Raw genomic sequence first — 24,246 nt, 5'->3', positions numbered from 1 at the left:
CTTCCTTTTGAGATGCACACTATTCACACTAAAATGTGTTTTGTCTATTTTTTCTCCCTCTTATGTACGTACACAAAATCAAGTGTTGCTCGTCCATCAATGAACCTTTCTTTGTCTAACAGGATGAAGTTTGCTGTCATACTGATTTTTTTTTCTTCTCTCTGCCTGAATGCTATTTTAAGGCCATGAATACGCCTTTTGTTTTTTAAGAAAAATACAATTTCATAAGGGTGTGAAATTACTCCACATAATTTCCTGAAGGACACTTGTGCACACATTTTCAAGTCTTTTTTTTACACTTGAACAGAGATTAGAGCAACAACCAATATCAATTTTGTTCTGATTTCTGATAATTAACCCTTAAATGTTTTTGTACATAGATGTATGTATTTTTTCACGAACTGTGAAATTGCAAATAAAAATAATATATATTTTTTTGTATGTGTTGGAAAATATCAATACATTAATTTTCTCAGGTACTTGTATGTGTTGAGTCGGTAGTCCTCAGTCATGCTGGATGCTAGATGGGCGGGGCCATAGTTTGTAAAGTGACATCACTGCCCTTTGAAGTGAATTTCAGTACTTGACACCATTGGATGAAAACCGGGAGTCCGATGGGCTTTTTGGTGGCTTGCTCCTTTTTAGTTTCTTAATTGCCACGTTAGTATTTGGTTAACTTCCTTCACACTGGTTTCAGCTCAAGGTGAAACGCGAGAGTAAAGCAGCGGGCTGAGATAAAGGTTTTGGTTTTTTTGCACGTTTGTATATTTTAAGCAGTTTGCACAAGGAACCTCACGCCTCCCGTATCACCTTGTCGCCGGTGTGAAGTCGTGGATTGCCTGCATTTCCAGATTGAACCAGAGGAATCGAAACAGGACGCTTTTAAAATCATCTGAAGGTAATTAATGGCATTTTAGAGCATGTTTGCTTCTATTTCAACCTGTTTGCCTGGTTCAAATTCTCTGTTCATTATTGTCATTTCATTCGGGACCAAAATCAACTTGGTTTGCATTCGGTTGTCGTTCTGAACATTTTCTCGTATCAGGTTCGGTTTCGTTCGGATTTTGCATGTTTGGGTTGGGCTGGGCTTTTAAAGGAAGCATCGATTTATACACACATGGTATGAACTGAACAGCGGCCTGCGCTCCGTTTGTTAAACCGATCATTTTTTTAATATACGTTTGTATTTAATCACTGCGCGTGAAGGGCATCGTAATTACTTAATGTTTCGCGTGGCTGCTGCGGACGGTTACATGATTCGTGCTCGGATAAAAATGAATGTCCTTGCATGCATTTTTCGCATTTTTTCTTGAGCATAAAATGATCATGTTTTCTACAAAATAGCCTATGAACACAACATTCATCTGTCTTAAATTCAAATAAATCGCTGCATTTTGTGGGGGTTTCTATAGTAGCCTATATGCTCAGCATAAAACGTTTAGTGCTGTTCTTGAGAATTACAAGATTTGATGTTGAGGAATTCAAATCCCTGTTTTAATCGAAACGCGCATAATATAATCGCTTCACTTGACAATCGAATCTAGTAACTTACACGCTGGTCCACAACATAGGCTCGCTGTCCTGTGATGTTCTTACCCGCCTCGCCTCTCTTTATCCGACTAAACTTCTAAAGCTCAGAGAAAATCGATAGTATAAGTGGACTCTCATGGATTGCCGTTGTTTGATATGGTCGTGATGTGGACCGCCTGTGGTACTTATTCTGAGCTTGTCTGGTCAATGCCACGTTTTGACTTGAAATTATCGTCTGAATCGTGTTGATGTCATTCTGTCTTATCACCTTGCCCTTGTAGCCTAACGCCAGTAGGTATGTAGATAACAGCGTGTCTCTCATCACACCCTGTCTCTGTTTACATTCTAGGCTTCAGTTCTAGAAGTTCATGACCGCTTTTAGCGCTAATGGCCCGGATATTTACGCGGCCGCTCCGGGAACTGTTGCCCATTCACCAGCGATTCTTTCATGAGCGGTCGTTTTGTGTGAAAAGTGTTGATTTAAAGGTGCATTCGGCGATTTCTCCCAAATTAACAGGGTTTACACAAAGAGATGGAAAGCACGTTTTAGAAATATCCTTAAAATGAGGTACACTCACTCACATTAGACATATATGAAGACATATCAGTCTTATTCCAAAAGAGTTAATTCTACACGGAGCGGGTCGCCCATCATGGGCGTGGCCATGTTGAGATCCCATGACCAACGGAATTATGCAATTAACCAGTTAGTAATTTTAACAATATTAACACATTGACTTTAAGTCAGTACTCAAAAACTTACCTGTCAGTACTTCTAAACGAGAAGGATCAGCACCAAAATGCAACACCACAGTATTGGTTCCAGCCCAAGATGACTTAAGTTATGAAATCATTAGCTCACAGAATGCAATAGAAAGCACAATCAATCGATACATAACACTAAAGGCTAAAAAAAGTCTAATGGAGCAGCAAGATTGATTGGTAAAAATGTCCTGTTTAAACAAAGCTGTCAAAGAAGTATGGCTAAAACAACCATTGGCAGCAGCTGTCCCTGCAGCAAGCTAGCAAAACAAGTTAACAGCATGGTCCAGATTGATAGAATAGACTGGCAGCCTGTTTTGAACAGAATAAATTCAAGTGGGGAGAAAAAAATGCATCCAGGGCAATAGGTGTTACTATTAAGTCCAAAACTGGTACTACCGGGTCGAATATGAGCCAGCCAGCTAAATGTAGCCTTTAGAAAAACTAGCTGAGTGCACCTTTAATTTGCAAGAGATCAAATTCTTTACAGGGTATTTTTAAGCACCCTTATCTATGCCATTTAATGTGAATCCACTATGATGTCTTGCTTAGCCCATAATGGTCTATTGTGTTTCCCAGTTGCCTGTAATGCCAGCTGTTGTTGTGACCCCCCCCCCCCCCCCCCCCCCCCCCCAAAAAAAACCCCTGATTGACCTGAACAAACAATCCAGAGCTAAAACCAGTTTGTTGCTAGAATAGTAGAACCGAGTACATGAAAATGGGCTTTCATTGTAATGTCTACTTGTCCTAAAATTTATAATGGCTCCTCTGTTTCAATGTGTGCCTGAGCTCAGGTCACTCAGAATAGTGTTGAGCAGGGACAGCTGCCGTCAATGGTTGTTTCAGCCATACTTCTTTGACAGCTTTGTTTAAACAGGACATTTTTGCCAAACTTGCTTGCTTCTCCATTAGACTTAAATTTTTTAGCCGATAGTGTTATGTATCGATTGATTGTGCTTTCTATTGCATTCTGTGAGCTAATGATTTCATCACTTGTTAAATCATCTTGGGCTGGAACCAATACAGGTTTTGTCATTGTGGTGTTGCATTTTGGTGCTGATCCTTCTCAAGTCTGTGGTCGGTATTTTGGTGATGACATTAGTTTTTTTCTGTCATTTTTGTTTGTGCACAGATGCTCAAATGTGCTGCGTAACATGAGAATAAACCTCATTAGTTCTCGCATGTTAAGTGGACATGCTTGCGCTTCTGTTTACTACAACTGATGCTGATGTGTGCGTTGATGAATAATATTTATATGTGAATAAAAGCCTAAATTCAATCCGTTCATCATAAAGCGAGTCTCTTCAGAGAATTTGTACTAAACCGCTCGATTCATATGGATTCGTTTTCCGATCTCTCTATGAACTTTTTAAAGCGTCAAAGTGGTAGTTGCGTAGACTGTCAGTGGAGGGACTGAAATCTCTGATTGAAATCTTGGGTTTGGAACGACATGAGGGCGAGTAAATGATGACAGATTTTTTATTTTTAGATTAATTAACCCTTTAAGGGTGTTTGTGTGCATATATATTGATGTCCTGGCCAATGCAGCAGTCACAGATTGGACTATTTAACAGCTTTTGAGATGTCTGGTTGGCTTCAGCTTAGCCGTGACCTCATGGTGGGGTGGTCGAGTTGGACAAGCAGATGCACAGCTAGGAAGAAGCCCCAAGTTTTCTGTAGCAGATGAATTAAATAAACCACATCATCAAATCGGTTTGCTTATTCACCAGTCCACTGCCTTACAGATACTCTGATAACCTAGATAATAACCTGATAATACTCTGACTCCACTTCCAGTAATGTGAATTCCAGACAATCATTAACTCCTGGTACTCTTTCGTTTCTTGTGAAATGGCTTCCTGGGTTTTTACCATCGGGATAATCTACTTGGTGCTTGACGTCAGTTTGGCATTTGGAAAGAACATTTTGAAATACCCCTTTATTATATTAAATCCTTTCTGGTGGTTTTATAACCCCCAAATCTGCTGAAACCCTGCCACTGACATAAGAGCTTTTAACTGTCAGCAAACCAGTGCTAGATAACTTGGCAGAGAGTTTGTTTGTGTGTGTTTTTTAGATGGAGCCCATGTCCTGTTTTAATCCTCCTGGGCTCAGTTTCTATCCATCGCAGCGTCCTGCTGCGTGTCCAGTATGCAAACTACACCCAAACCATCACGCCACCGTTCACCATCTGTTCTTTCTCTCCTTCCCTCTCTCAAAACTCCCTCCCTCTCCATAACATCTTCTGACACTAATCTTTTTTGTCTGTCTTGAACACGTGAGATGGTTCCAGCTTTCTCTTTACTCAATTTACGCTCAGTTAAGTTTCTTCAAAATTCCTTTTACACCACTTTTACTTTTGTCCCGTGTCGTTTTGCAGCCTCTTTCTGTCCAATATCTCTCATGTTGTTTTGGAAGCCCCGTTCTGGCTGTGCCCTGCCCCCGTCAGCATGGTGCGCCGCACACAATGGGGAATGTCCTCTCTTAATCCTTACATTACGCATGGCAAAATCAAACCCTGCTGGGTCATTAAGCCCCATTCACACCCTATACTGAGACAACACAGACGGCTCGCTTGTCTGGAGTTAATCCCGTTGGATGAGTGGGAGCAGGGTCGTCACGTTTCTTCCTGTTTATCTGCATCGTTACTACCGTTTCACACTCCCTGAAGTCTGACACTTCAGCTCGACCCCACACACAACACTGACCCATTACCCTTCCCTACTACACCCATATAGTAACCATTTACCAATGCAAATTACAGTACTAGGAACTAGTGAATGGTGGAGAACATTTACAGAAAGTGCTGATTTATATAATATCTATATGGGTGTATTTTATCTGTAAAGGTATGTGTTTATGTGTGGAGAATCAGAAAGTTTGAGAAATCACACCCACCAATGGTGAATGATTTATTACTTTGAGCATATTAAAGAATTTCCCCCTTCCTGCGAGAAGACTATTTCACATGGGCAGTTTTCATAGTCTCTCACAGTTGTGGGTGTATATGAATGTTGCGACTTCCTGTCTCTTGTCCGTATGAAGGAATGTGGTGTGCTCATAAACATGCTGAGATGTAGCTCAGGGAGAAAGATGGGAATCTGGGTTTCCTAGCAATACGCAGCATGTTCCATTTTGTTCTGGGATGTAACTGATATGCAGGCCAAGACAGAATCTGAAGAGAATACCCCCAACCCCCCCCATCCTTTTCCTTTGCTGATTTTGAAAAATATGCTGCTTTATGCAGAGTTTATTAAATGTTTTTGCTATTTTGATTAGGCTTTAAGCTACTGATAAGAGTTTAGTACTCTGTTGCACATTTGACTGTTTTTAAATCCATTTTGGAGATTTTTCCTTTAAAATGAACACTGAAAAAGTCGGGCCTATTATTACTGGCTGTCGTTTTCTATATGGAAAGTGAAAGTAAAAAGTGAACACCCACAGACTGATACCCATGCAAATTTCAGAGGTCAGTGTGCAAATAGCCTACTAAACAGTGAATTATCAACTTGAGACGCAGGTCAGACTTATGTAAGCTCAGACTTGTTTTCAGATGTGTAAAATATTATTTGTAATAATTTGCCGTTTCAAATTTTTTTGAGGTCAGCAAGTTAGTTTTTTTTTAAATTCAGAAAGGATGCATTAAATATGTTAAAGATTTCTAATAAAAAAATAAAAAAATTCATCAGAAAAAGTCCTGAAAACTATTTAAAACATTAAGCAGCTGAAGGATCACGTGACACTGAAGACTGGAGTAATGATGCTGAAAGTTCAGCTTTGCATCACAGGAATAAATTCTAAAATGTATTGCAAAAGTTATTTTAAATTTCAGTATTTCACAATGTATATTACAATATTACTGTTTTATTGTGCTAGCACCCTTCTGAAATCTAAAATGACAAATGGGACACCCTACGGTCTCATGGACACGTGCATGCAGCAACCATTGTAAGTCCACAAGATCGAAAGTGCATATAAAGTGTGCCATTTCTGACAGGGCTGTAGGTGTAGCGTAAGCTCAGGTGAGAATTAATGAGTATAGACCAAAATGAATGAATTAGAAGTCTAAAACAAGAAGATTTAAAGAGGACTTCGATATAATAGAAAAGGAGCTACATTCTATGCCGGGTCAGAGGTCACCCTTCCGCCGGAACTCGACCCTCTCGTGAAGGGGATGGATGGATGGATGGATGGATGGATGGATGGATGGATGGATGTGCTTTTTGGAACTTCAAAAACTCGGGCACTATTCAATGCCGTTACAAAGCTGGGAAAAGCCAGGATATTATTTAATATATCCTAACTCAGATTGTGATTGGCTGAAAGAAGAAAGTCATGAGACATTCTAAGTGTATGAGGGTGAGCAGCTAAATTATGGGATAATTTTCATTTTAAGTTGAATTATTCGTTTAAGAAAAACTTTTGTTTGCAATGCAAGCTCTGTTTTGGACCTGCCAATTGAAAGATGCACATTATCATTTTTGTCTTTGGTAAGAGCAGCCTCATGGAGTCAGTGTGGGAGTCCGATGACTAATTGACTGTAATGTGTAGGGAGTAAAAGAGAGGGAATAGGAGGGGTGTGTTGCTGCACTCTTTCAGTGTTTTCATGTGTTGATCTCAGGAGTGCATGTGCCAGTGGAAGCGTTGTGAGAGCACTGCCTTGTATGGGCAGATTGTATGAGGGGTATGTGTTTGTCGTTTCTGTCTGCTTTTTTACTTCTCTGGTGAAATCCGTTTCGTTATTTTAGCTCTCATCCCATTCCGGTTATTTTTCCGTTTTCACCTGGTAACATCAAGTTACAGATTATAACTTTGTTGTGAAATTACAAGTTAAAGCTAAACTTAACAATTAGAATGAGGATCTAGATATTTGTTAAACAGAGGCCTGGGTCCTGCTGCTGGCTCTTATTACAAGAATGCAGGATGTGGCCAACTACAGCTGCATGGAAATAGCTGCACGTCTGCCTATGACAGTTGGTTATGGCTCGGCCCTGAGGAGCTGGAAGCCCTGCGGAGGAATTTGGGTTTGCAAGGTCTCGTTATTTGTTCCTTTTTCATTTTGTATCAGTTTCTCTTGCACAGATTCTCTAGAATGTGACATTTGCTTTGTGCCTGTGTGTGTGTGTGTGTCTCTAGCTGTCGTCTGCAGATGTTTCTGAACTGCTTAGTAGGACGCTGTCACAGCACAGTCCATCAAACCACTACACTAAAAGGACACACACTTTGGAAATGACGTCCCCATGTGGAAAGCAGCTTTATAAACTTCATTCAGCTTAATTTATTTCAGATCTGATAACACCAGAAGTTTAATATAGGGCTAGGTTTAGGATTAGGGAAGCACATTTTAAAATGTCCTCATGGCACCTTTATAATCCTCCGTATATACATGTAAATTCCCTAATCCAAACAAATAACAGATTAAGATATTGGACAAGACGGGCATGGGGTTTAATGAGAGGCAGACAAGGTTCCTACTTTCATTGAAAAACTGCAAATATTAGTCATCTTGTTCTCCAAGCCTGGAAAATCATACATTTTCCTAGTTATGCTGTGCTCTACAATATCATATCAGCTATTGTTTGCTCTTAAACCATGGTCATTTTTTTTTTTTTCATTTGAGAGTGACTTGTTTCTTTGAGTCAGTTCTTTTAAATGAATTAGTTGATTTGGTTCATGCATCAGTCTGAAAGGCTCATTAGCAGATCAGTCTTGAATCAAATAGATGAATAGCTGAAAAGGCCATGGAAAAATCACAGAAATTTGTTGGTCGAAAAGTGTTTTCTGTTAAAAATAGACATTCTTTATTGCCATCTGTGGTTCCATGAAGAACCTTTAACATCCATGGAATCTTTCCATTGCATAAAAGGGTCTTTACAGTGGAAAAAGGTTCTTTAGATGTTAAGATGTTCTTCACACTAAGAAGAACTGTTCACTGAAGGTTATTTGGGGGATCCAAAATAATTCTTCTAATATGGCATCACTGTGAAACCTACTTTTGGAACTTTTATTTTTATGTATGAACAGATTTGGTTTGGATGATAAAGTAGGCTTTTTTTTTTTCAAGAGGTGAGAGAGATGGAGTGATATTCATGGGAAGCTGAACTGTGATGTAAAACAGCTGGATTCATTCCTGCAGATATGATCTTGTTTTCCAATGATCTGTGCTGTGCAACGTTTTTTACTTTTTTACTCTTCTCTGACTCAATTGGATGTCTTTTTTTGAATGTCCCCTGGTTGATCTTCACATCCACATGGAGACACAGCAGCAGGGCTGCTGGGTAATTTCTGTGCTGTCCTGGGCAGAACGATGACCTCCCAATTCATCATCTTGGCCTGTAGGATGACAAGATTTTTCAAGAACTTGTCACCCATCTTCTTTGTTTTCTGTCTCTTGAGTGACTTCCTTCAACATTTTTATTCACAGTTTTGCTGTTTGTTTTCCTCTTCTTGATTCTGTCACACACACTTGAGCCCACTCATATCCTGCATGATGATGATGATATAAAATTTGATTTCTCTGCTTGCCTCATCATTGTTACTTCATATCACTATTTTCCCCTTTTCCCTTTCTTTATTTGCTCTCTGGATTAGTGGCTTGGGCTTGTTGAAGAGCCAGAACAATAGCTCAGCTGCTTGGGCCATCTGTATGGCTGCAGATGAGGAACAGATCTGATGCAGAGGAGGAGGGGAAGGAGAATGGAAGAAAGAGGGGGGTTGTGGTTATGTGGTTAAGGAGTAAGACAAGAGGATTCTGAATAAAGGAGTTTGGAGAATGGCGAGGGGTGAATGGGTGCAAAGCCCCCCCACACACACACACCCCCATTGACCCTTTATCCTTCTTTCTTAGAGCCCAAATTCCACAATCTTTTTTGCGGATGAACTTTTGCATGAAAATGAAAAGACTTGCATAGTGCAGTGCTCCAGTAAAAGAGTTCTATGAAATTTTCTTTTAGAATTCTACCAAAATTTAATTTGAGTTTTATTTGAGGATTTGAATCTGTGTTGCGTGAAAAAGATGTCTACTGTCTGGGACATAAGTGTTTCTTCACTTATGACATCATCTCTGTTTGCACTTGGCAGACAGGAAATTACTAGTTTGAATGAACCAGTAGATGAAACCTACAGTCCAAATAATGGCATCATATTTCTGTATAGCAGGTGGTGGTGATGGCTCCGTGTAAATAATCCACACAAATCAAAGCTATAAATCATCTTAATATCCTGATTTTTTTATTTATTATTTTTTTATGGAGCCATTTCTGACTAATGTATTGGTGAATGAAATGAGTGAGAAGTGAATGGCAATGTTATAAGTTGTAAAATGTACAGTAATCAATATTCCATCCTGTAATACATGACAAACTACAGTGAGCATCTAGGATGCTTGACCTGGACGTGATCTTTTTTGTATTTTGGTTCTTTCATAATGCACCATTTCCTGTTTTTCCCAAGTCGCCATTCATGAGGATGGTTCCCTTTAGAAAACACTGCTTCCCATTTAACTTTAAAGTTCTCTCTCAGAGGACTGTTTATTTTTTCTTACTATATGATTACTTAAAAGTCTTTTATTCTATTACACATGGCAAAAGCTTTTCTCTGCTAAACTGATTGTATTTGTGTCTTTCCCACGTTTTTACAGTGCAGTTATTGAGTTGGTGAACACATCCGTTATCCCTGGGTTCAGTGTGTGAGCAGCACTGAATCCAGCGAGTGTATCTAGCAGCAGCCAATCGACGGTTAATATTGGAGATGAAACCTGATGGGGTGGCCACTTCGCCATCTGAACCAATGGAAACTGAAGGAACAGAACCCGTAACTGATCCAGCCAGCAGTGACGGGGCATCTCAGAATGGCACTACATCATCACCTCCACAACCTGATGAACCCCAAATTGAGCAAGCAGCTCCTCCAACTGTGAAGGAAGCTCCTGGGAAAGCAGTAGATGCTAAAAGCAAATCCAAAGGCAAGACTACAGCAGCAGGCCCGGCTACCACTGGACCAGGCACACGACCCAAAGCAACCCAAAGCCGTGCGGCTAATGGCCTCACAAAGACTGCAGCGAGTACCCTAACCAAGAAACCCATTCCAGTGGCCACTACTGCAGCAGACAAGAAAAAACCCACCACTAATGTTGTCCAACATGGTCTCAGTAAGAAACCTGTTGGCTCTTCTACTGCTGCTGCAACCTCAAGGGCCCAGCCTAAAGTAACGACTGTTGGAACTAGCAGATCAATGACGACAACTGTTGCCAGTGGAACAAAGACAGGAACAGCTGTCGGCACAGCCACCAGCCTGAGTAGAAGACCTGCCACTAGTGCTGCAACCAAACCCAAAACCACAGGTAAGATGGCCAGGCATGAGTTAAGTTCTGGTACTTCTACGTTTGGATTTGGGCATGTACAAATAACTAATCGTAATTAGAAAATAATCCATTATTGTCATGTCATGTATATTTACAACACGCACCTCTCATGGTGTAGTGAGTCATTATGTGCTAGTTTTTTTGGTAAAATAAAAATACATGTAATTTAATTGTGGTTCTTTTCATCATGGCTTTGCATGATATTTCACCACTATTTTCCAAAGCAATCCCAGTGAATTTTCACTTTGGAACATTATTTATTTCAATTTCTTTTCTTCAGCTCCAAGACCAGCCACTGCCCCTGCTGCCAAACCCAGCGCTTCAGCCACAGCCAAAACCACTGCAGTTCCCAAAACTAACAGGTAACTCAGCTTTTGGAAGTTTAGATGGTCATTTGAGCTTGGACATTTGACTGTATTTGAATGTAAAATTGAAATGTTGGGAAATGAGCAAATATTTGACTTTTATGTAGCTTTAAGGTATCAAAAAGGCAGATTTGGATGCAGTCACATTTGGGAACTGCTTTGTGTTTAGGGCACCATTTAGTGGAGAAACCATTATCATTATCAATGACTGCATGCTTTTTGCAGTGGAATGGTCACTATTGTGTGTCTGGCAGTTATTGGCTCAAGTTTCTGTCCCTTTGTGAGTCAGTTTCCCTGAAAGACTGCTTAGATCATGGCTTAACCAGAGTATAGGCCCAACAGTGCTCTTTTTGTTGATGATACACTCTGGGAATGATAATTGGTGTCTTCACTTGAGTTAAACTGCTTTTATGATCCAAGTTAGCTACATTACCAATTATGTCCGTCTTTTTTGTCTTCAGTCTCTTGTTTATTCCTTTCATCCCAACATAACATTTTATTTTGCAGTTTTACTTAATCATTATCAGAATCAAATGATTGGGACTGATCAGTTTTATTTCTTTCCCCATCTCACAAATATTTCCTTCCCCAATTTATTACTATTATTCTTTTTTATGATTAAAAATGTCTATAACGCAATGAAAACACAAACTGCATGTCAATTTGAAAATTTGTATTACATCATTTTAAATCAGTCATGGAATTTTTCTTTGTTGAAAAGAAAATTCACTTTGTGAGTGTGATCTTTGATATATTTATCATAAAAAACTAAATTATATTTATATTAAAATTTAAGTAATCACAAACAACTGCATGACATTGAAGTCATTGGCAAAAAAGTTTGGGAACCTTGTTTTGAAAGGTTAAACTGTTTGTTGCAGCTGATTACTTCCATATCAGATCTCCTCAATTGTACATAGAGTACATCCAGTTTATGACTAGTCTTGTCTGCTGATTACAGATTAATTATGTGCTTAATTCTATGTATTTATGTGGTAATGTCAGTTTACAAGGCTGTTTAGACTCCCTTTTTATAGTGTGTTTTAGGCAGACTACAGGGTGTGGTTTGTGTGCACTGTGCATTGTGTGTGCTTCTGCATTGACTCTGAATTCACTCTTGAATGAAATGCTCAGAGAATAGAGAAATGGGTTGTGAATCGTGTGATTATGAGCACTCATTTGATCTTTCTGTTTAGATGGGTATGTTTTCCTTTGATGCATGTCACACAATGCATATCCTCACTGTAGCTTCAAATGAAATGTTTGCACTGCAGAAACACAATCACACCCCCACTGTGGGAAATGTAAACTAGTTCCATCAAAGTCTTCTCATGATCCAACTACAGCTTCTCCCCCTCCTCTCATCCTTTCTTTCACTCTTACTTTTCTTTCTGGTATATGTGCCAGCTAGATATTTCAGGCATTTCTAGAAGGAGGAGATAATTTTTTGCCTGTCTATAGATAACATTGTGATTGTGAGGTAAATCTAAGTGGGTTTTGGGCCATGGTTCTGCCACTCCTACTAGACGAACCATCTTGCTCACTCAGTTTGTAGTTTCATGGGATTTGGATAAGTGCTGTGCTCACCAAATGAGTTTGAGTTTTTCTGTCTAGTTTGTAAAGTGAGCCTCTTGAATTTTTAGCCTGCAGGAGTCAGAGCATTTTCATTTCCCTTGAAATCGCTTCTGGTTAGTCTATCTCTATTTGTTTTCTTTTTTCCTTTGCTGCAAAATTACTTGTAAACCAGATGGCCTTTGTCACATTATACCACAAGACAAATGTTTAAATATGAATGAGCTTATACATTTTAAAATGGTGCTAATGAGGTCGAAAATAAAAGCATGGCAAACCCTTAAAGGTCCAGAATGAATGGAGCAGTTAAAACTGAGTGAGTGATGTTTTAAAGCAGCGTGTAACTGTGCAAAGGAAAACCACTGCCCGATGCTCTACTGAACACTTAAAAAAAAAAAAATCCAGTAACAGTACCTTTATCCTTTTGGCCATTACTTAATTAAAGCTTAATTATTGATATGTAGATGTCTGTGCCAGTGGGTGGTGTTCTTTTCCATTGAGTTAAAGGCAGATTGCTCCTATAGGAACGTCTTTGACCTCTTAACCAAAGCACAAACTCTACTATCATTCACATTCGCAGAGCATTTAGTTTTTATATTTTATTGCCATCTTAAACTTCTCTACCAATTATTTCGTTGTTTAGGACTTGGAAAAATAGGTACATAATGGTCTACCATGTTATTGTCGAGTCTTGTCTTGTCTTTATCAAAATTATAGCCTTGGCAATTTGTGTTCTGTTTGGCCAGAAATATAACGAGCCAAATATATGCCCTAATCAGGCAAAGGTTTTTGTAAATACCTAATCCTTTGGATGCCTGAGCTTTTGAGGTCAGCATGTCTGTGGAAACTGCTAGGTTCGTACTCTCCAGCTGCATAATTTTAATCGAGTTGTAGCCATAATGCTACAGAAATGAAGATAAAGATGCAAAGCTGTTTACTTTAGTTGCTATGCTACGTTTAATTTATGCCTTAATGCTCTCCTGTTAGTTGCCCTCTATTTATATAATGTGATTGCAGTCCTATTTTCCTTTCCCTCTTGTTGTCTTTATTCTGCTTTAATTTGACCAAAGATGGTTTAATCAGTGTCCTAGAAAGTACAAATAAACCTAATGTAGGTCATGGACTTGTATTGGGAAATTCCAGTTCTTTTGTTCTCATCCTTTTAACAATTGGCCGTTGTTTCAGAATAATTTGTGGGGGAGATGTTATAGCCTTGGCATGTGGGGCCAAGCCATTTGACCATGTTCTCTATTGTGCACTTCTATAAGGAACACGCTCATTGCCTGTATTGTCTGCACGAAGAGCTGGAGTATGTCTTCTGTCATGGTTATTGGTGTGGAATTGAGCATTCCAACATGCTTCATATAGTTCTTATCTTTTGAAGTTCTGGTAGATCTGATTCTTGCTTAAAGTATTTTATGATGCTTTTGATTATAAAGACTAATGCAAAGGTCATGACATTTAAACAGACATTAATCTGTTCCGATGGCATTCCGCAGCGTTTGACTGTATCTACATATATAACTAATTGGGCTGTCAAAATTAACGCATGCAGTTTAATTTGTTCAGTTTAACACATTAAAAATATTTAACGCAATTTACGCAGCATTCGTTTTTTTCCCGGCCATCCTTTGGCTAGCGTTACAAATAATCACGCTATCATTCATTCAAATGCTATTAAACCATTTGGATGCAATAAGAAGCAAAAAATAACTTCCAACTGTACTGCCGCATTGTGAAGCAACTCTGTGAACAAACGGCTGAAACCTGCGCACAGAATGCCGCTACAGACAGCGCAGCATGGACTTCTCTTTCGCATTTGAGCGGACAAAATTGTCGAAATGCCTGTTATTGGTGAATATCCTTGTAAGCAGAGTCTTAAACAAGTAAAAAAAAAAAGTATTAAATTAATGACTAAAATAGAATGTGTCAGATCTGTGTCAGGTCTTAAAGTCCCCATGAAATCAAAATTGAATTTTTTTACTTTTAGTATGAATATGTTAGCTTTACTGTTATCTATCACCTAGTGTGCTCCAAAATCTGCATTTAGAAGATGTAAGCATTCAAAACTTAGTCTCTCACTTCTGCCAATATGGTTTAATGATTTTAATGACATCACTCTGCACTTCAGCTTCTCATCAGATTTTCTGTCCAATCAAATGCTCTCTAAATTATTAATAGATGCTGAAGTTGCTGCTAAAATCGGTCACTGTTAACACATTTACTATTTGCTACATGGTGTAAAGATGCTTTCCATTGGGGCGAATGAAGTTTGGTTTCATGTTAGTGAAATGTGGTCAATGTGAAATTATTACATTATAAAAATATATTAACTTGTATTAATATATTAACATTAGGTGTGATTAATCGCAATTAATTACAGAAAAATGCGATTAATTCGTTTTTTTTTTTTTTTTTAATCGATTGAAGGCACTAAAAACTAAACGCAGATGTTCAACAGTTTTCCCTGATTATTATTGTCTTACAAATTTTAGTTCTGATTAGTTGCAGCCTGTTATTTAGGTTGGTAGCTTGTAACTGTTATCTGGGATTCACTAATGCAGTGTATACAGTGGCACTGAACTGTGACCATAGTATTTTTAGTAGCGTTCTTTGTTTCTGTGACACGTTACCCTGTTGTGCTCATGTCCAAATAAAAACGAAAGAACTTTATCAGATCCTATCAGAGTGTTAAGCTGAGTCTTAGGTCCGGTTAAGGCAAATATGATTGTCGATCATCTAGCTAAGGGCAATTTGTGAACTGCAAGTCTTTTTGACCTAAAAAAGCATCCATTAAATGGCAAGTAACCGAGGCAAATGAGATGATGATGCAAGTGGTCTTCTCATCACTAATTCTCCCCTATGTGAACATGAAAAGGTGAATTAAGAAGCAACTACATTAAGGGAGTATAGGCTAGGCCGAAGGAAATTGATTTTCATCTTCCATTTCTCCCTAATGTGGTCTCTTACCAAACGCTTTACCAATCCCCACTCCTATTTCCTTCATCACACCATTTCTACTCCCTTTTCTAGTTTCCTCCTCCCTACTCTAATCACTTTCTCTCAGGTTAGAGAAATGAGAGATAGATGCATTAGTTGATGAATGGCCCTAGTGGATTGGTTTTCTGTTGCTGCTTGAAATTCCTTTTATGGTACACATGCAGACTACAGATTTACTATCCAAGACAGAAAGCTGGTTTGATAAGAACCTATTTTGTGCAACTGTAATGAAACAAATTATTGCACCTTGAAACTTACCTCGTCTATCTGCTTTTTGTACTTTTTCAATCATACAATAAATTTATCTGAATGTGTAAAATGCATCCAAAATGCTAAAATTGAAATGGCAAACATCAAACAGACATCACTCTTTTTCTAAACTGCTCATGACTTTTTTTGTGTGTTTTTTTCTTAGGGCAACTGGAAGTTCTGCCCCACGACCAGCTGCTATATCTGCTACAGGAAGAACGGTAACCAGTACAGCTACTTCTACTACTACAGTAACTAGAACAAGCCGCATTGCTACACAACAGCCTGTTAAACCCTTGGTTACAACATCAGCTGCTCGGAAAGGTGATGCACTATTTATTGGCATTTAAATTCATATTATATATGGAAAAGCATTGCTTAATTTTTGCTCATTTCATTAAGTCATCAAAATCTATTTGTCATTTATAGATGTTGGAAAAACAAGCACTACAGCGCCTGCAAAAAGAACAGTTGCCCCAACAATATCTCATCCTGCTTCCAACAAGCCTTCAAATTCAGAAGCTCCAAAACCAGCTGCAGCTACCAAACGACCTCCACCTGGCATCAAAGCACCTCAACCCAAACCAGATGACAAAAAAAGTGTACCAACACGTAAGGTGCCCCCTTCTCCACGAAACAATCCCTCATGGCCAGCATCAGGCAAGAATGCTGCAGCGTCTCCTAGTCGTAGACAAGCAGGTAGTGGGGTTGGAGTGAAGCTTCAGCCATCTAAACCAACACAGTCTGTTTTGCCACTTGTCAAAGGAAAGCTCAATGATAAACAATCTGCAGCAAAGCCTGATGATGAAGCTGCAGCAGAGTCCGTGCAACTTTCAGCAGCTGCAGAAGCTATTGTTGCTGTAGCAACAGCTGCTGCCATAGCCAGGGAAGAGTCTGTTTCAGGGCCTGAAGTTACTCCAATTGTCGAGAGCTCTCTGGATGCACCATCCTCCTCTTTAGATGTTCAGGAAAATGTAGATGTGCAGGTCCTTAATGTAAACTCCCAAAGTGTGCTGGATGTTTCTAAAACAGAGCCTGAGGCTCAAGAGGCCTTAATAGAAACTAGTCCTGCTGAAGTGGCTTGTCTGACACCATCTGTGGTCGATAATGAATCTGAAGAGCATGTGTCTGAAAAAGTTGATGAAAAGCTTATTATGGCTGTGGCACCAATTGCGCAGGAAGCTACTGAGCAGGAAACCATGACTGCTTCACCAGTTAATAACTCTGTTGCTACTATAGTGTCCTCAGGTGTAGAGATGGCTGAAAAAGCTGAAGCGAACAGTGACTGTTATGAAGCAGTGGAAGAAGAAGAGAGGGAAGGCAGTCAGCAAGTATCTTTGTCAGAAATGAGTGGCACCCAGCCTACCGAAGAGTCTCAACCTGGGTCAGCTGGACTTGCTGGGTCTGTTTGGCGGGCAGGGGCCTTGCTTTCGGAGCTTGACTCGGAGGAGGTGAGTTGCAGCCAACAGGGAGCATCAGAGCTCAGCGCTCCAGGTGTCCTGGAGGGCACGGAAAGCTTGGATGATCTAGGTGATGCAAGCCTTAAAGGAGCTGATGGTGAAGGTGCATCTGTTGGGTCCCCTGATTTTGAGAAGGTTCCTGATATTCTTGCTAACGAAGATGACGATGACGACGATGATGATCGAGTTTGTGACATGGAGGTAGGGTCAGAAAGAGCAGAGGACTCTCATAGGCAACATCATGACAATGAGGACGATGAAGAGGATGAAGATGTAGAAATGGCAAGTGAGGGCATTACTGAGAGTGGGCTTGAAAGTTATGGGAATGCAGATGAGGATGACTTGACCGAAGACTACAGATTAGACAACTTGAACCGAATCCAGCCGCCTCCCATGGTTCCCTCTGCTCCTCTGGCAACCCAGTGGAACCAGTCTAGTTACTTTGCTGATGCCTGGGCCCAGCCACCACAACTTGCCTCTACTCTTCTCTCAAGTCCTTCCTCTGAATGTTGGCAAGCATACCCAGAGACCCCAACACAAACACCTGCTCAAGCAAAACTTGATGTTAGTTCTGAAAGAGGCTCTTCCTCCCCTCTACCGCCAAACCTTTATGATCCTCCAACTTGCTCACCTCAACAAGCCCCACTAACTGCTGCAGAGGGAGATGTTAGCCCCCAACCAGGCTTGACACCCTCTCAAACCTGCAAATTCCAGTCTGGTACCCCCAGTCACCCTGACTTAGCATCTGATAGTAACAGAGACACAAGTATACCAGAAGAGGTGGAAGATTGCAACAAGTTCTCCGATACTGAAACTCATTCTAAAGGGGAGCTGCAGCCAGAACCCCTGGACCCTGTCCCCACTGTCCAGCCTGACATCATGCAGGACCTAGCCATCCAACTTGAACATGATGATGAGGAAGAAGAACCAGAAACTCTGCCAGCTGATGATGTACTGGGTGGTCCAGCAACTGCTCCATCATCTCCTTCATCAGCTACAGAGGATGAAGCAAGTGACACGGAAGGTGAAATGCAGATCAGTGAACCTCAAGCTAAGCTACCTGGCACTGGGAATGCCTATGAAACTGCGCCTATGGGCCACAATGTGTCCATTCTGGAGGAGCGTGAAGAAATGGGCGGGGAGAATGAAACTGGTGGTGGTAGTGAGACCCCTCAGTCTGCCACTTCTGCTGCATCCTATGGCTTTGACTACATGACCTCTAACTCCAATGCCCAGTCATCTGCCGAGAGTTGCAGCAAGAGTCCTGGCATCTTTTCTCTTGAAAACGAAGAGCAACTCCCAGATGAGGCTAAGGATCCATCTCTTCTTAAAGAGTTGATCCTGATACCTACCACTGCATCCGGGGAAAAGATTGATCACATCAAAAGCCAACATGGGGAGTTCCGGTCCTACCCAGAGCAACAGTACATGCTGTGTGGAGAGTCCAGTGAGTTGCCTGAGCCCGATTCAGTACCAAGAGTTGTACCCTTACAGTCAGGTTTGACTGACCCTTCATCCCCACAGCACCATGAAGAAGAGCAAGATCTTAACACTCAGCATCCTTACTACTCCACTATATGCGAAAAGACTGATAGTCCCCTGGCAGGTAACGTATAGAGTGCACTTAGGATTTTGTCTAGCTTGGGGTTTCCCAGTTGATGATGTCTTTTTAATCAGTTAAGAAAACGCTCATTCAATGGTTCCACTTACACAATATGAAACAGATATTAAAACTACATTTATAAGTATATGGCTTAGAACCTGTATGTGCAATAGCTACTACCATTTACACTTGGTGACTTTTTCTCAACTATTCTTTTTAAAACTAATAATGGGTGTTGGTCTGAACTGGCATGAAATTGTTTGTTTGTGGAGTCTTCAAAATGACAAAAAATGAGCATTGAAGAAAAATGAACAATGTAATGGACTTTCAACATATTTTGTGTATTTATCCAATTCTTTTTTTACTGAACAAATGTATATTCATTGCTTTTTGTATTCTGTTGTCTGTTAACTATAAATGCCACTCTTTCATCCCTTTCCCATCATCATTATCATATCCTGTCCTCACATGTTTCTCTCTTCTGCACTTTAGGGTTTGCTAACCCCTTACTTTTGTGTCTTATTTGGAGTACTTATTGTCTTAGCGTTAAATAAAGGTTAGATGTTTAACATGATTTCTTTTTACTCTGTATGTTTCTTGAGGTTTGCATTTTAAGGTAATTTGCACTGGTTTTTTTAATGCCCACTGTTCATCCATCACTATGGACTTTCAAACTGGTCACATTTGAAGTAGCCAAATGACAACAAAGATTTACTTTGTTATATTCATTAGAAATTATTATTAGGTATTTAATATTATGAAACAATGTAACATATTTAGTACATAAGGATGAGACACATTCTTGGTATTGTTTTATAGCTTCAGAGCACATTTGGGTCATAATGGAATATTTGATTTATTCACTTAAACCAGTTGGTACCATATTTGTTGTGGCATTATAATTCAGTTACTTATACTAAATTGTAAACTTGAACATACACATTTGCACACAAATACATATGTTAAACCAAAGAAAACAGGATGCTTGCAGCAGAAGAGTTTTTCTTCTATGCCAGTATGTTCCTTTTGCTTGTATTCCTCCTCCGTTCCTTGTTTGATCCCACCTTCCTCTCAACTCCCTGCCATCCAGAGGAGGAAAAACAAGATCTGACCCCATCAACCTTCTGGATCTCACCCTCTATCAAGGTGCTTTAAGTCCTCCACCTCATTTTTTTTTTTAAATTCTCCATCTTTGTATTTTGATACTGCTGCTTCTGGAGTAGACTTTGCACACCTTCCACTTTGGGACTAACTGGGTGAAACCGCTTTAATCACTCTGATTATTAACTGCTGAAGCTATTTGAGAGGACCTGACTTGACATATTTACCTGGACTAATTGGACTTCAGTAAATCCCTATGCTGGGTTGTTCTTAATCCCCAAACTGGACTTGCTTTGCACAATGCACTTTTCTGTAATTTTTCCTGTTTTTAAGCATGCTCACCTCACCAAAGAAATATGCTGTACACTGAGGTGGCTTATTGTGTAAAGCATGTTTTGTTTTATATGCATGGATCTATTGGTGGGTCATGTTTTCTCATTGTTTAAAAAAAAGAACATGTTTGCTTTCTGCTATATTGTAATATGCATGGTGAGCACTCACTTTTGCATGTGTTCAGCTTGTCACATTAAGGGAGATTGTTTACCTCATCAGCTTTTGTTTTCTTTGTTTGCTCTTCACACTAGTTAGTGGTTACTGCATATACAGGGTATAGCCAGTTTTATTGCACAAATCTCTTCACAAAATGTCACAAGGTGCACACTTAGTTATGTTTCTTTTTCTGCTACAATTGTTTCATCTTATACTTCAATCTCACAATTTTGTTTCTCCACAATGCTTTTTTTCTGCTTCACCAAAACCATCTTTAAACATTTTTATTGCATTCTGCTTAACTCTCCTATTTTAACATGCTCTGGACTCTATGCTTCATTTACAGAAAGGAACTTAAGCTTTCCGCCACAACCAAATGACTTGCTTTCCATCCAAATGACGATGTCATCCAAACTTCGTCTCCGGCCACGTGCTGCCCATGTGACCCAACCACCACGGCTTCCCACTGACCTCCCACCCAGAATACCAAATGCAGTGACAAACACACAACTTCGATGTCTAGAGCAACACCAACAGCACCTTCATGAGATCCAGCAACGACAGGAGAAACGTAATCGAGAGCAAGAGAGACAAGAAGCGAGAGAGGAAGAACAAGTGAGGAATGAAAGAGAGCAGGAGGAGGAACAGAGGAGAAATTTACTTGAGTTGCAACTTAAGCAGCAGGAACAAGAACTGAAGCAGCGACAGCAGATCATGCAGTGGCAACAAGAACTTGAACAGCAGCAGCAGCAGCAAAAACACAAGGTGCATACACCAGTCGTCCTCTCTCCTTCATCAGGACTCTCCACCATCTATGAAACTGTGGAAGCAAGTGACACAGAAGATGAACAGGAGGGGCAGAGAGTGCTTGAGGAAGTAGAAGATAAAAGCTCTTTCAAGGTGTGTCCTGGAGAAGACATGCAGAGATGCACTGAAAAAAATGACTCGGATGATCTTTATTCACAATACTCAACACCTTCCCCAGAGTCTACTACTCAAGATCCACAGCGAGAACTTCAGGAGACGGACCCTGCATCACATCAAGACAGTCCTTCTCCCTTGGGATTTCCCGAGCAACCTCCACCTCTGGAGTTTGACTGGGGCAAGAAGGTGGACATTGTTCATCAGCTCATCCATCAGACATTACTGCTTACAGGTGATGGTTGCTCGCCCCTTTTTCTGCTCCCCGGAGGAGCAGGTGGGACACTCAGCCCCCTCGAAAGCAGCCTGTGGCCCAACTTGTTGCCACCTTTGACACCCCCTTCAGCCACCGTGACGTCTGTGAGCAGCTTCTCACCTGAGGTTCCAGGCAGCTCTGCTCAAGGTGAGTGGACCGTTGTAGAGCTGGAGACGCATCACTGAGGAACGTTCAATAAAAAGCTTCCCAAATATGAACTCAAAGAATTTAAGATGAAGGTCCACCAATAGGGAAGCGCATGTTGTAGCATTAGATAACCGTTTTATGATATAGTTTTATGGAGGATGTATTCACAGATTGGACAGGTTCATCCATTTCCGTTCTGCAGTATTTAAGAAGTGTTGGAGTAGAAAACTGATGAACAAGAAACTGATGCTGCAGAACAGGACTATCACCATCTTGCTCTTTCTTTGATTGGTCTTCAACCTGAGAGTTATTCTAGAGCAGTGAGCTTTCATTTCAACTCTCCACCCACTCAAAAGCAATGAAACACTACAGTCCTACAGCCACATCTGACCTGCCCCCATGCCTAAAAGCCATTTCCTTAAGGTTTAATTGAGATGTCTGGCTGGCTTGGACTACATACATTTATCTCTTAGTCATTATTGAGCCCTCTACCCACAATGGAGGCAAAATGCCAACTCAATGACTGAGCAAGTTTAAACAAAATGGGCCCCTTTCTTTGGCTTCTCTGAGCAAAAGATCTATGAAAAAGATGAGGTAAATTGAAACATGCAGGTTTCAAAATCAGGTGGGTTTTTTTTTTTTTTTTTTTGCTCTATGCTTATTACAAAAGACCAAACAAATGCAGCTTTTGTGCAATTAAATAGCACAAAATGCTGTTATCGGAATTTCTTGTGCATTAATTAAATCCACTGGTTGACAAGATTTGCAGGAATTTCACTGGATAATTCATTGAGTAATTTGGAAATGAAAACTGTAAATTAGAAGACAGTATTACAGATTTTCCAAGAATGCACAGGTACCTGAAATTTCTAAACGTCTTGGGGGGTCAAAGATAATTTTTTGGTCTAATACTTATAAAGAGTGACACATGGAAAATTTGTGACCTACAAAGTAATGATTTGTTTTTCTTCTGTTTTTTTTTTCTACTATATGCACTGCTGTAACATTTTAGAAATAGCTGACACCAGAACCATTTGACATTCTAGATTTTAATGTGTTACAGACATTTTATAACTATATGAGATGACAACTGTGCAGCTACATCAAATGATCATCTTTACTGTGAACCTTCTGAACACTGTGCCTCCCTTACCTGTCCGAATTTTGAATGACTAGTATCTATTTGAGGAACAAGTAGCAGCTCTCATAACCACACTCATTTAAATAAACTTTTCTGGTTTGCTGTGCCTCAGATTGACTCCCACATTTAGAGGGCTGGAAGGACTTTTCATACACTGTGTCACAATAGTCTACCAAGCGTTTACAGTCCCTCCTTGGGGTCTAATTGTTTCGTCTCATCTAGTATGAATGGGAAAAATAGTCTTTCACTGATCTGTCTCTGTGTTTCTCTGCAACTTATCTGTGCGTCTGGAAAAACCACCCCCACTAAGAATTCCAAAGCAAAGGGAATCCAATGGGTCACATTATAAGCAGGCCTAATATGTTCACCCAAATTTAACTTGTAATTAGATAAGTCAGATGTTATTGTCTTTTGTGTATCTTTTGAGGAGTTTTGTTTGTCACATCTGATTGAATGAATTGATTTTAACTTGGCAATTTGATTGCCCAGAGGAATGTTAAAGCACAATTTGATTACTGGAGCTCATCTCGCCTATATTGTCTGTTTTGTCGTTTGTGAAAGTACATGTATGTTATTTTAAAAAGGATCATGTTTAAAGTCGGTTTACTGTATTATGAAGAGAGGTTTTAATTTCATTTGTACTATACTGGTGTACTGCCTGTTTGTCCAGTGCTGTGAACTAGTAGTTTAGAGATTATATATAGTACTGTTTTTGACACTGTAATTGTAGAAGAATTGTTACTTTTTTTAATATATCAAAAGAACCACTTTGCATTTGAATCAGGGAACACACACAGGGATTCCAGGTAGATTGACTTTCACTGTATTTTGGCTGAACTACTGTTGTATATAACTTGACATATCACTTTACAAAAAATGTACAGGGAAAGCTACTGTATAGAGACAAAAACCAGCAGTACTAATAATGCACAGAAAACAACTCTCTAGCTCTGACTGGGCTGAATTACAATAAGAAAAATGAAAGGAATACAACAACGTTATTTATAATGCTCTGCCCTCTACATTGTTCTTTACCATGTTTTCCAAAAACTGTGCAAAGACATAACTACATCTCAGTGGTACATTTCCCCACTTTTATTGTGTATATTTTTGTAATTTATTATTTTGAAAGGAAGGATTGTTTTATTTCTTTGTTTTATAGAGAAGATAGGCAGTGGGCCAGGACTGCCAGCAGGTTTTATTTCTGGACTTTGTAACTCGGATGGCCACTGTATTTTATGCTTTCATGAAAAATAAAGTTGGTTTGGCATTTAATCTTGAACTTTTA

At 39.8% G+C, this 24,246-nt stretch overlaps 1 protein-coding gene across 3 annotated transcripts; it reads left to right on the top strand.

Moving 5' to 3' along the window:
• Positions 1-452: 452 nt before the first annotated feature.
• prr36a (proline rich 36a) lies at positions 453-24,246 on the top strand. 3 transcript variants are annotated; one of them, XM_084093659.1, is made up of 7 exons: positions 517-898; positions 9,932-10,633; positions 10,935-11,016; positions 16,007-16,164; positions 16,270-18,906; positions 19,994-20,049; positions 20,840-20,983. In XM_084093659.1, the coding sequence occupies exons 2-7, from the start codon at positions 10,042-10,044 to the stop codon at positions 20,849-20,851; spliced, it is 3,537 nt and encodes a 1,178-aa protein (XP_083949785.1). In that variant the 5' UTR covers positions 517-898; positions 9,932-10,041; the 3' UTR covers positions 20,852-20,983. The 3 variants fall into 3 exon arrangements, with proteins under 3 accessions (XP_083949783.1, XP_083949785.1, XP_083949784.1); XM_084093657.1 differs by lacking the exon at positions 19,994-20,049 and having other exon boundaries at positions 453-898; positions 20,840-24,246; XM_084093658.1 differs by lacking the exons at positions 517-898; positions 19,994-20,049 and adding an exon at positions 7,219-7,325 and having other exon boundaries at positions 20,840-24,246.

The sequence above is a fragment of the Abramis brama genome (assembly GCF_963993115.1).
Source record: "Abramis brama genome assembly, chromosome: 2".
Lineage (NCBI taxonomy): Eukaryota > Metazoa > Chordata > Actinopteri > Cypriniformes > Leuciscidae > Abramis > Abramis brama.
Note: the sequence above shows the minus strand (reverse complement) of the source record. Positions and strands in the feature narration are given on the sequence as shown.

Bases quoted from the DNA above. Each gene is read 5' to 3' on its own strand.
- prr36a (XM_084093657.1), top strand. From the start codon at position 10,042: ATGAAACCTGATGGGGTGGCCACTTCGCCATCTGAACCAATGGAAACT. The intron at 10,634-10,934 runs GTAAGATGGCCA...TCTTTTCTTCAG, and splicing joins AACCAAACCCAAAACCACAG to CTCCAAGACCAGCCACTGCC. The intron at 18,907-20,839 runs GTAACGTATAGA...CTTCATTTACAG, and splicing joins GACTGATAGTCCCCTGGCAG to AAAGGAACTTAAGCTTTCCG.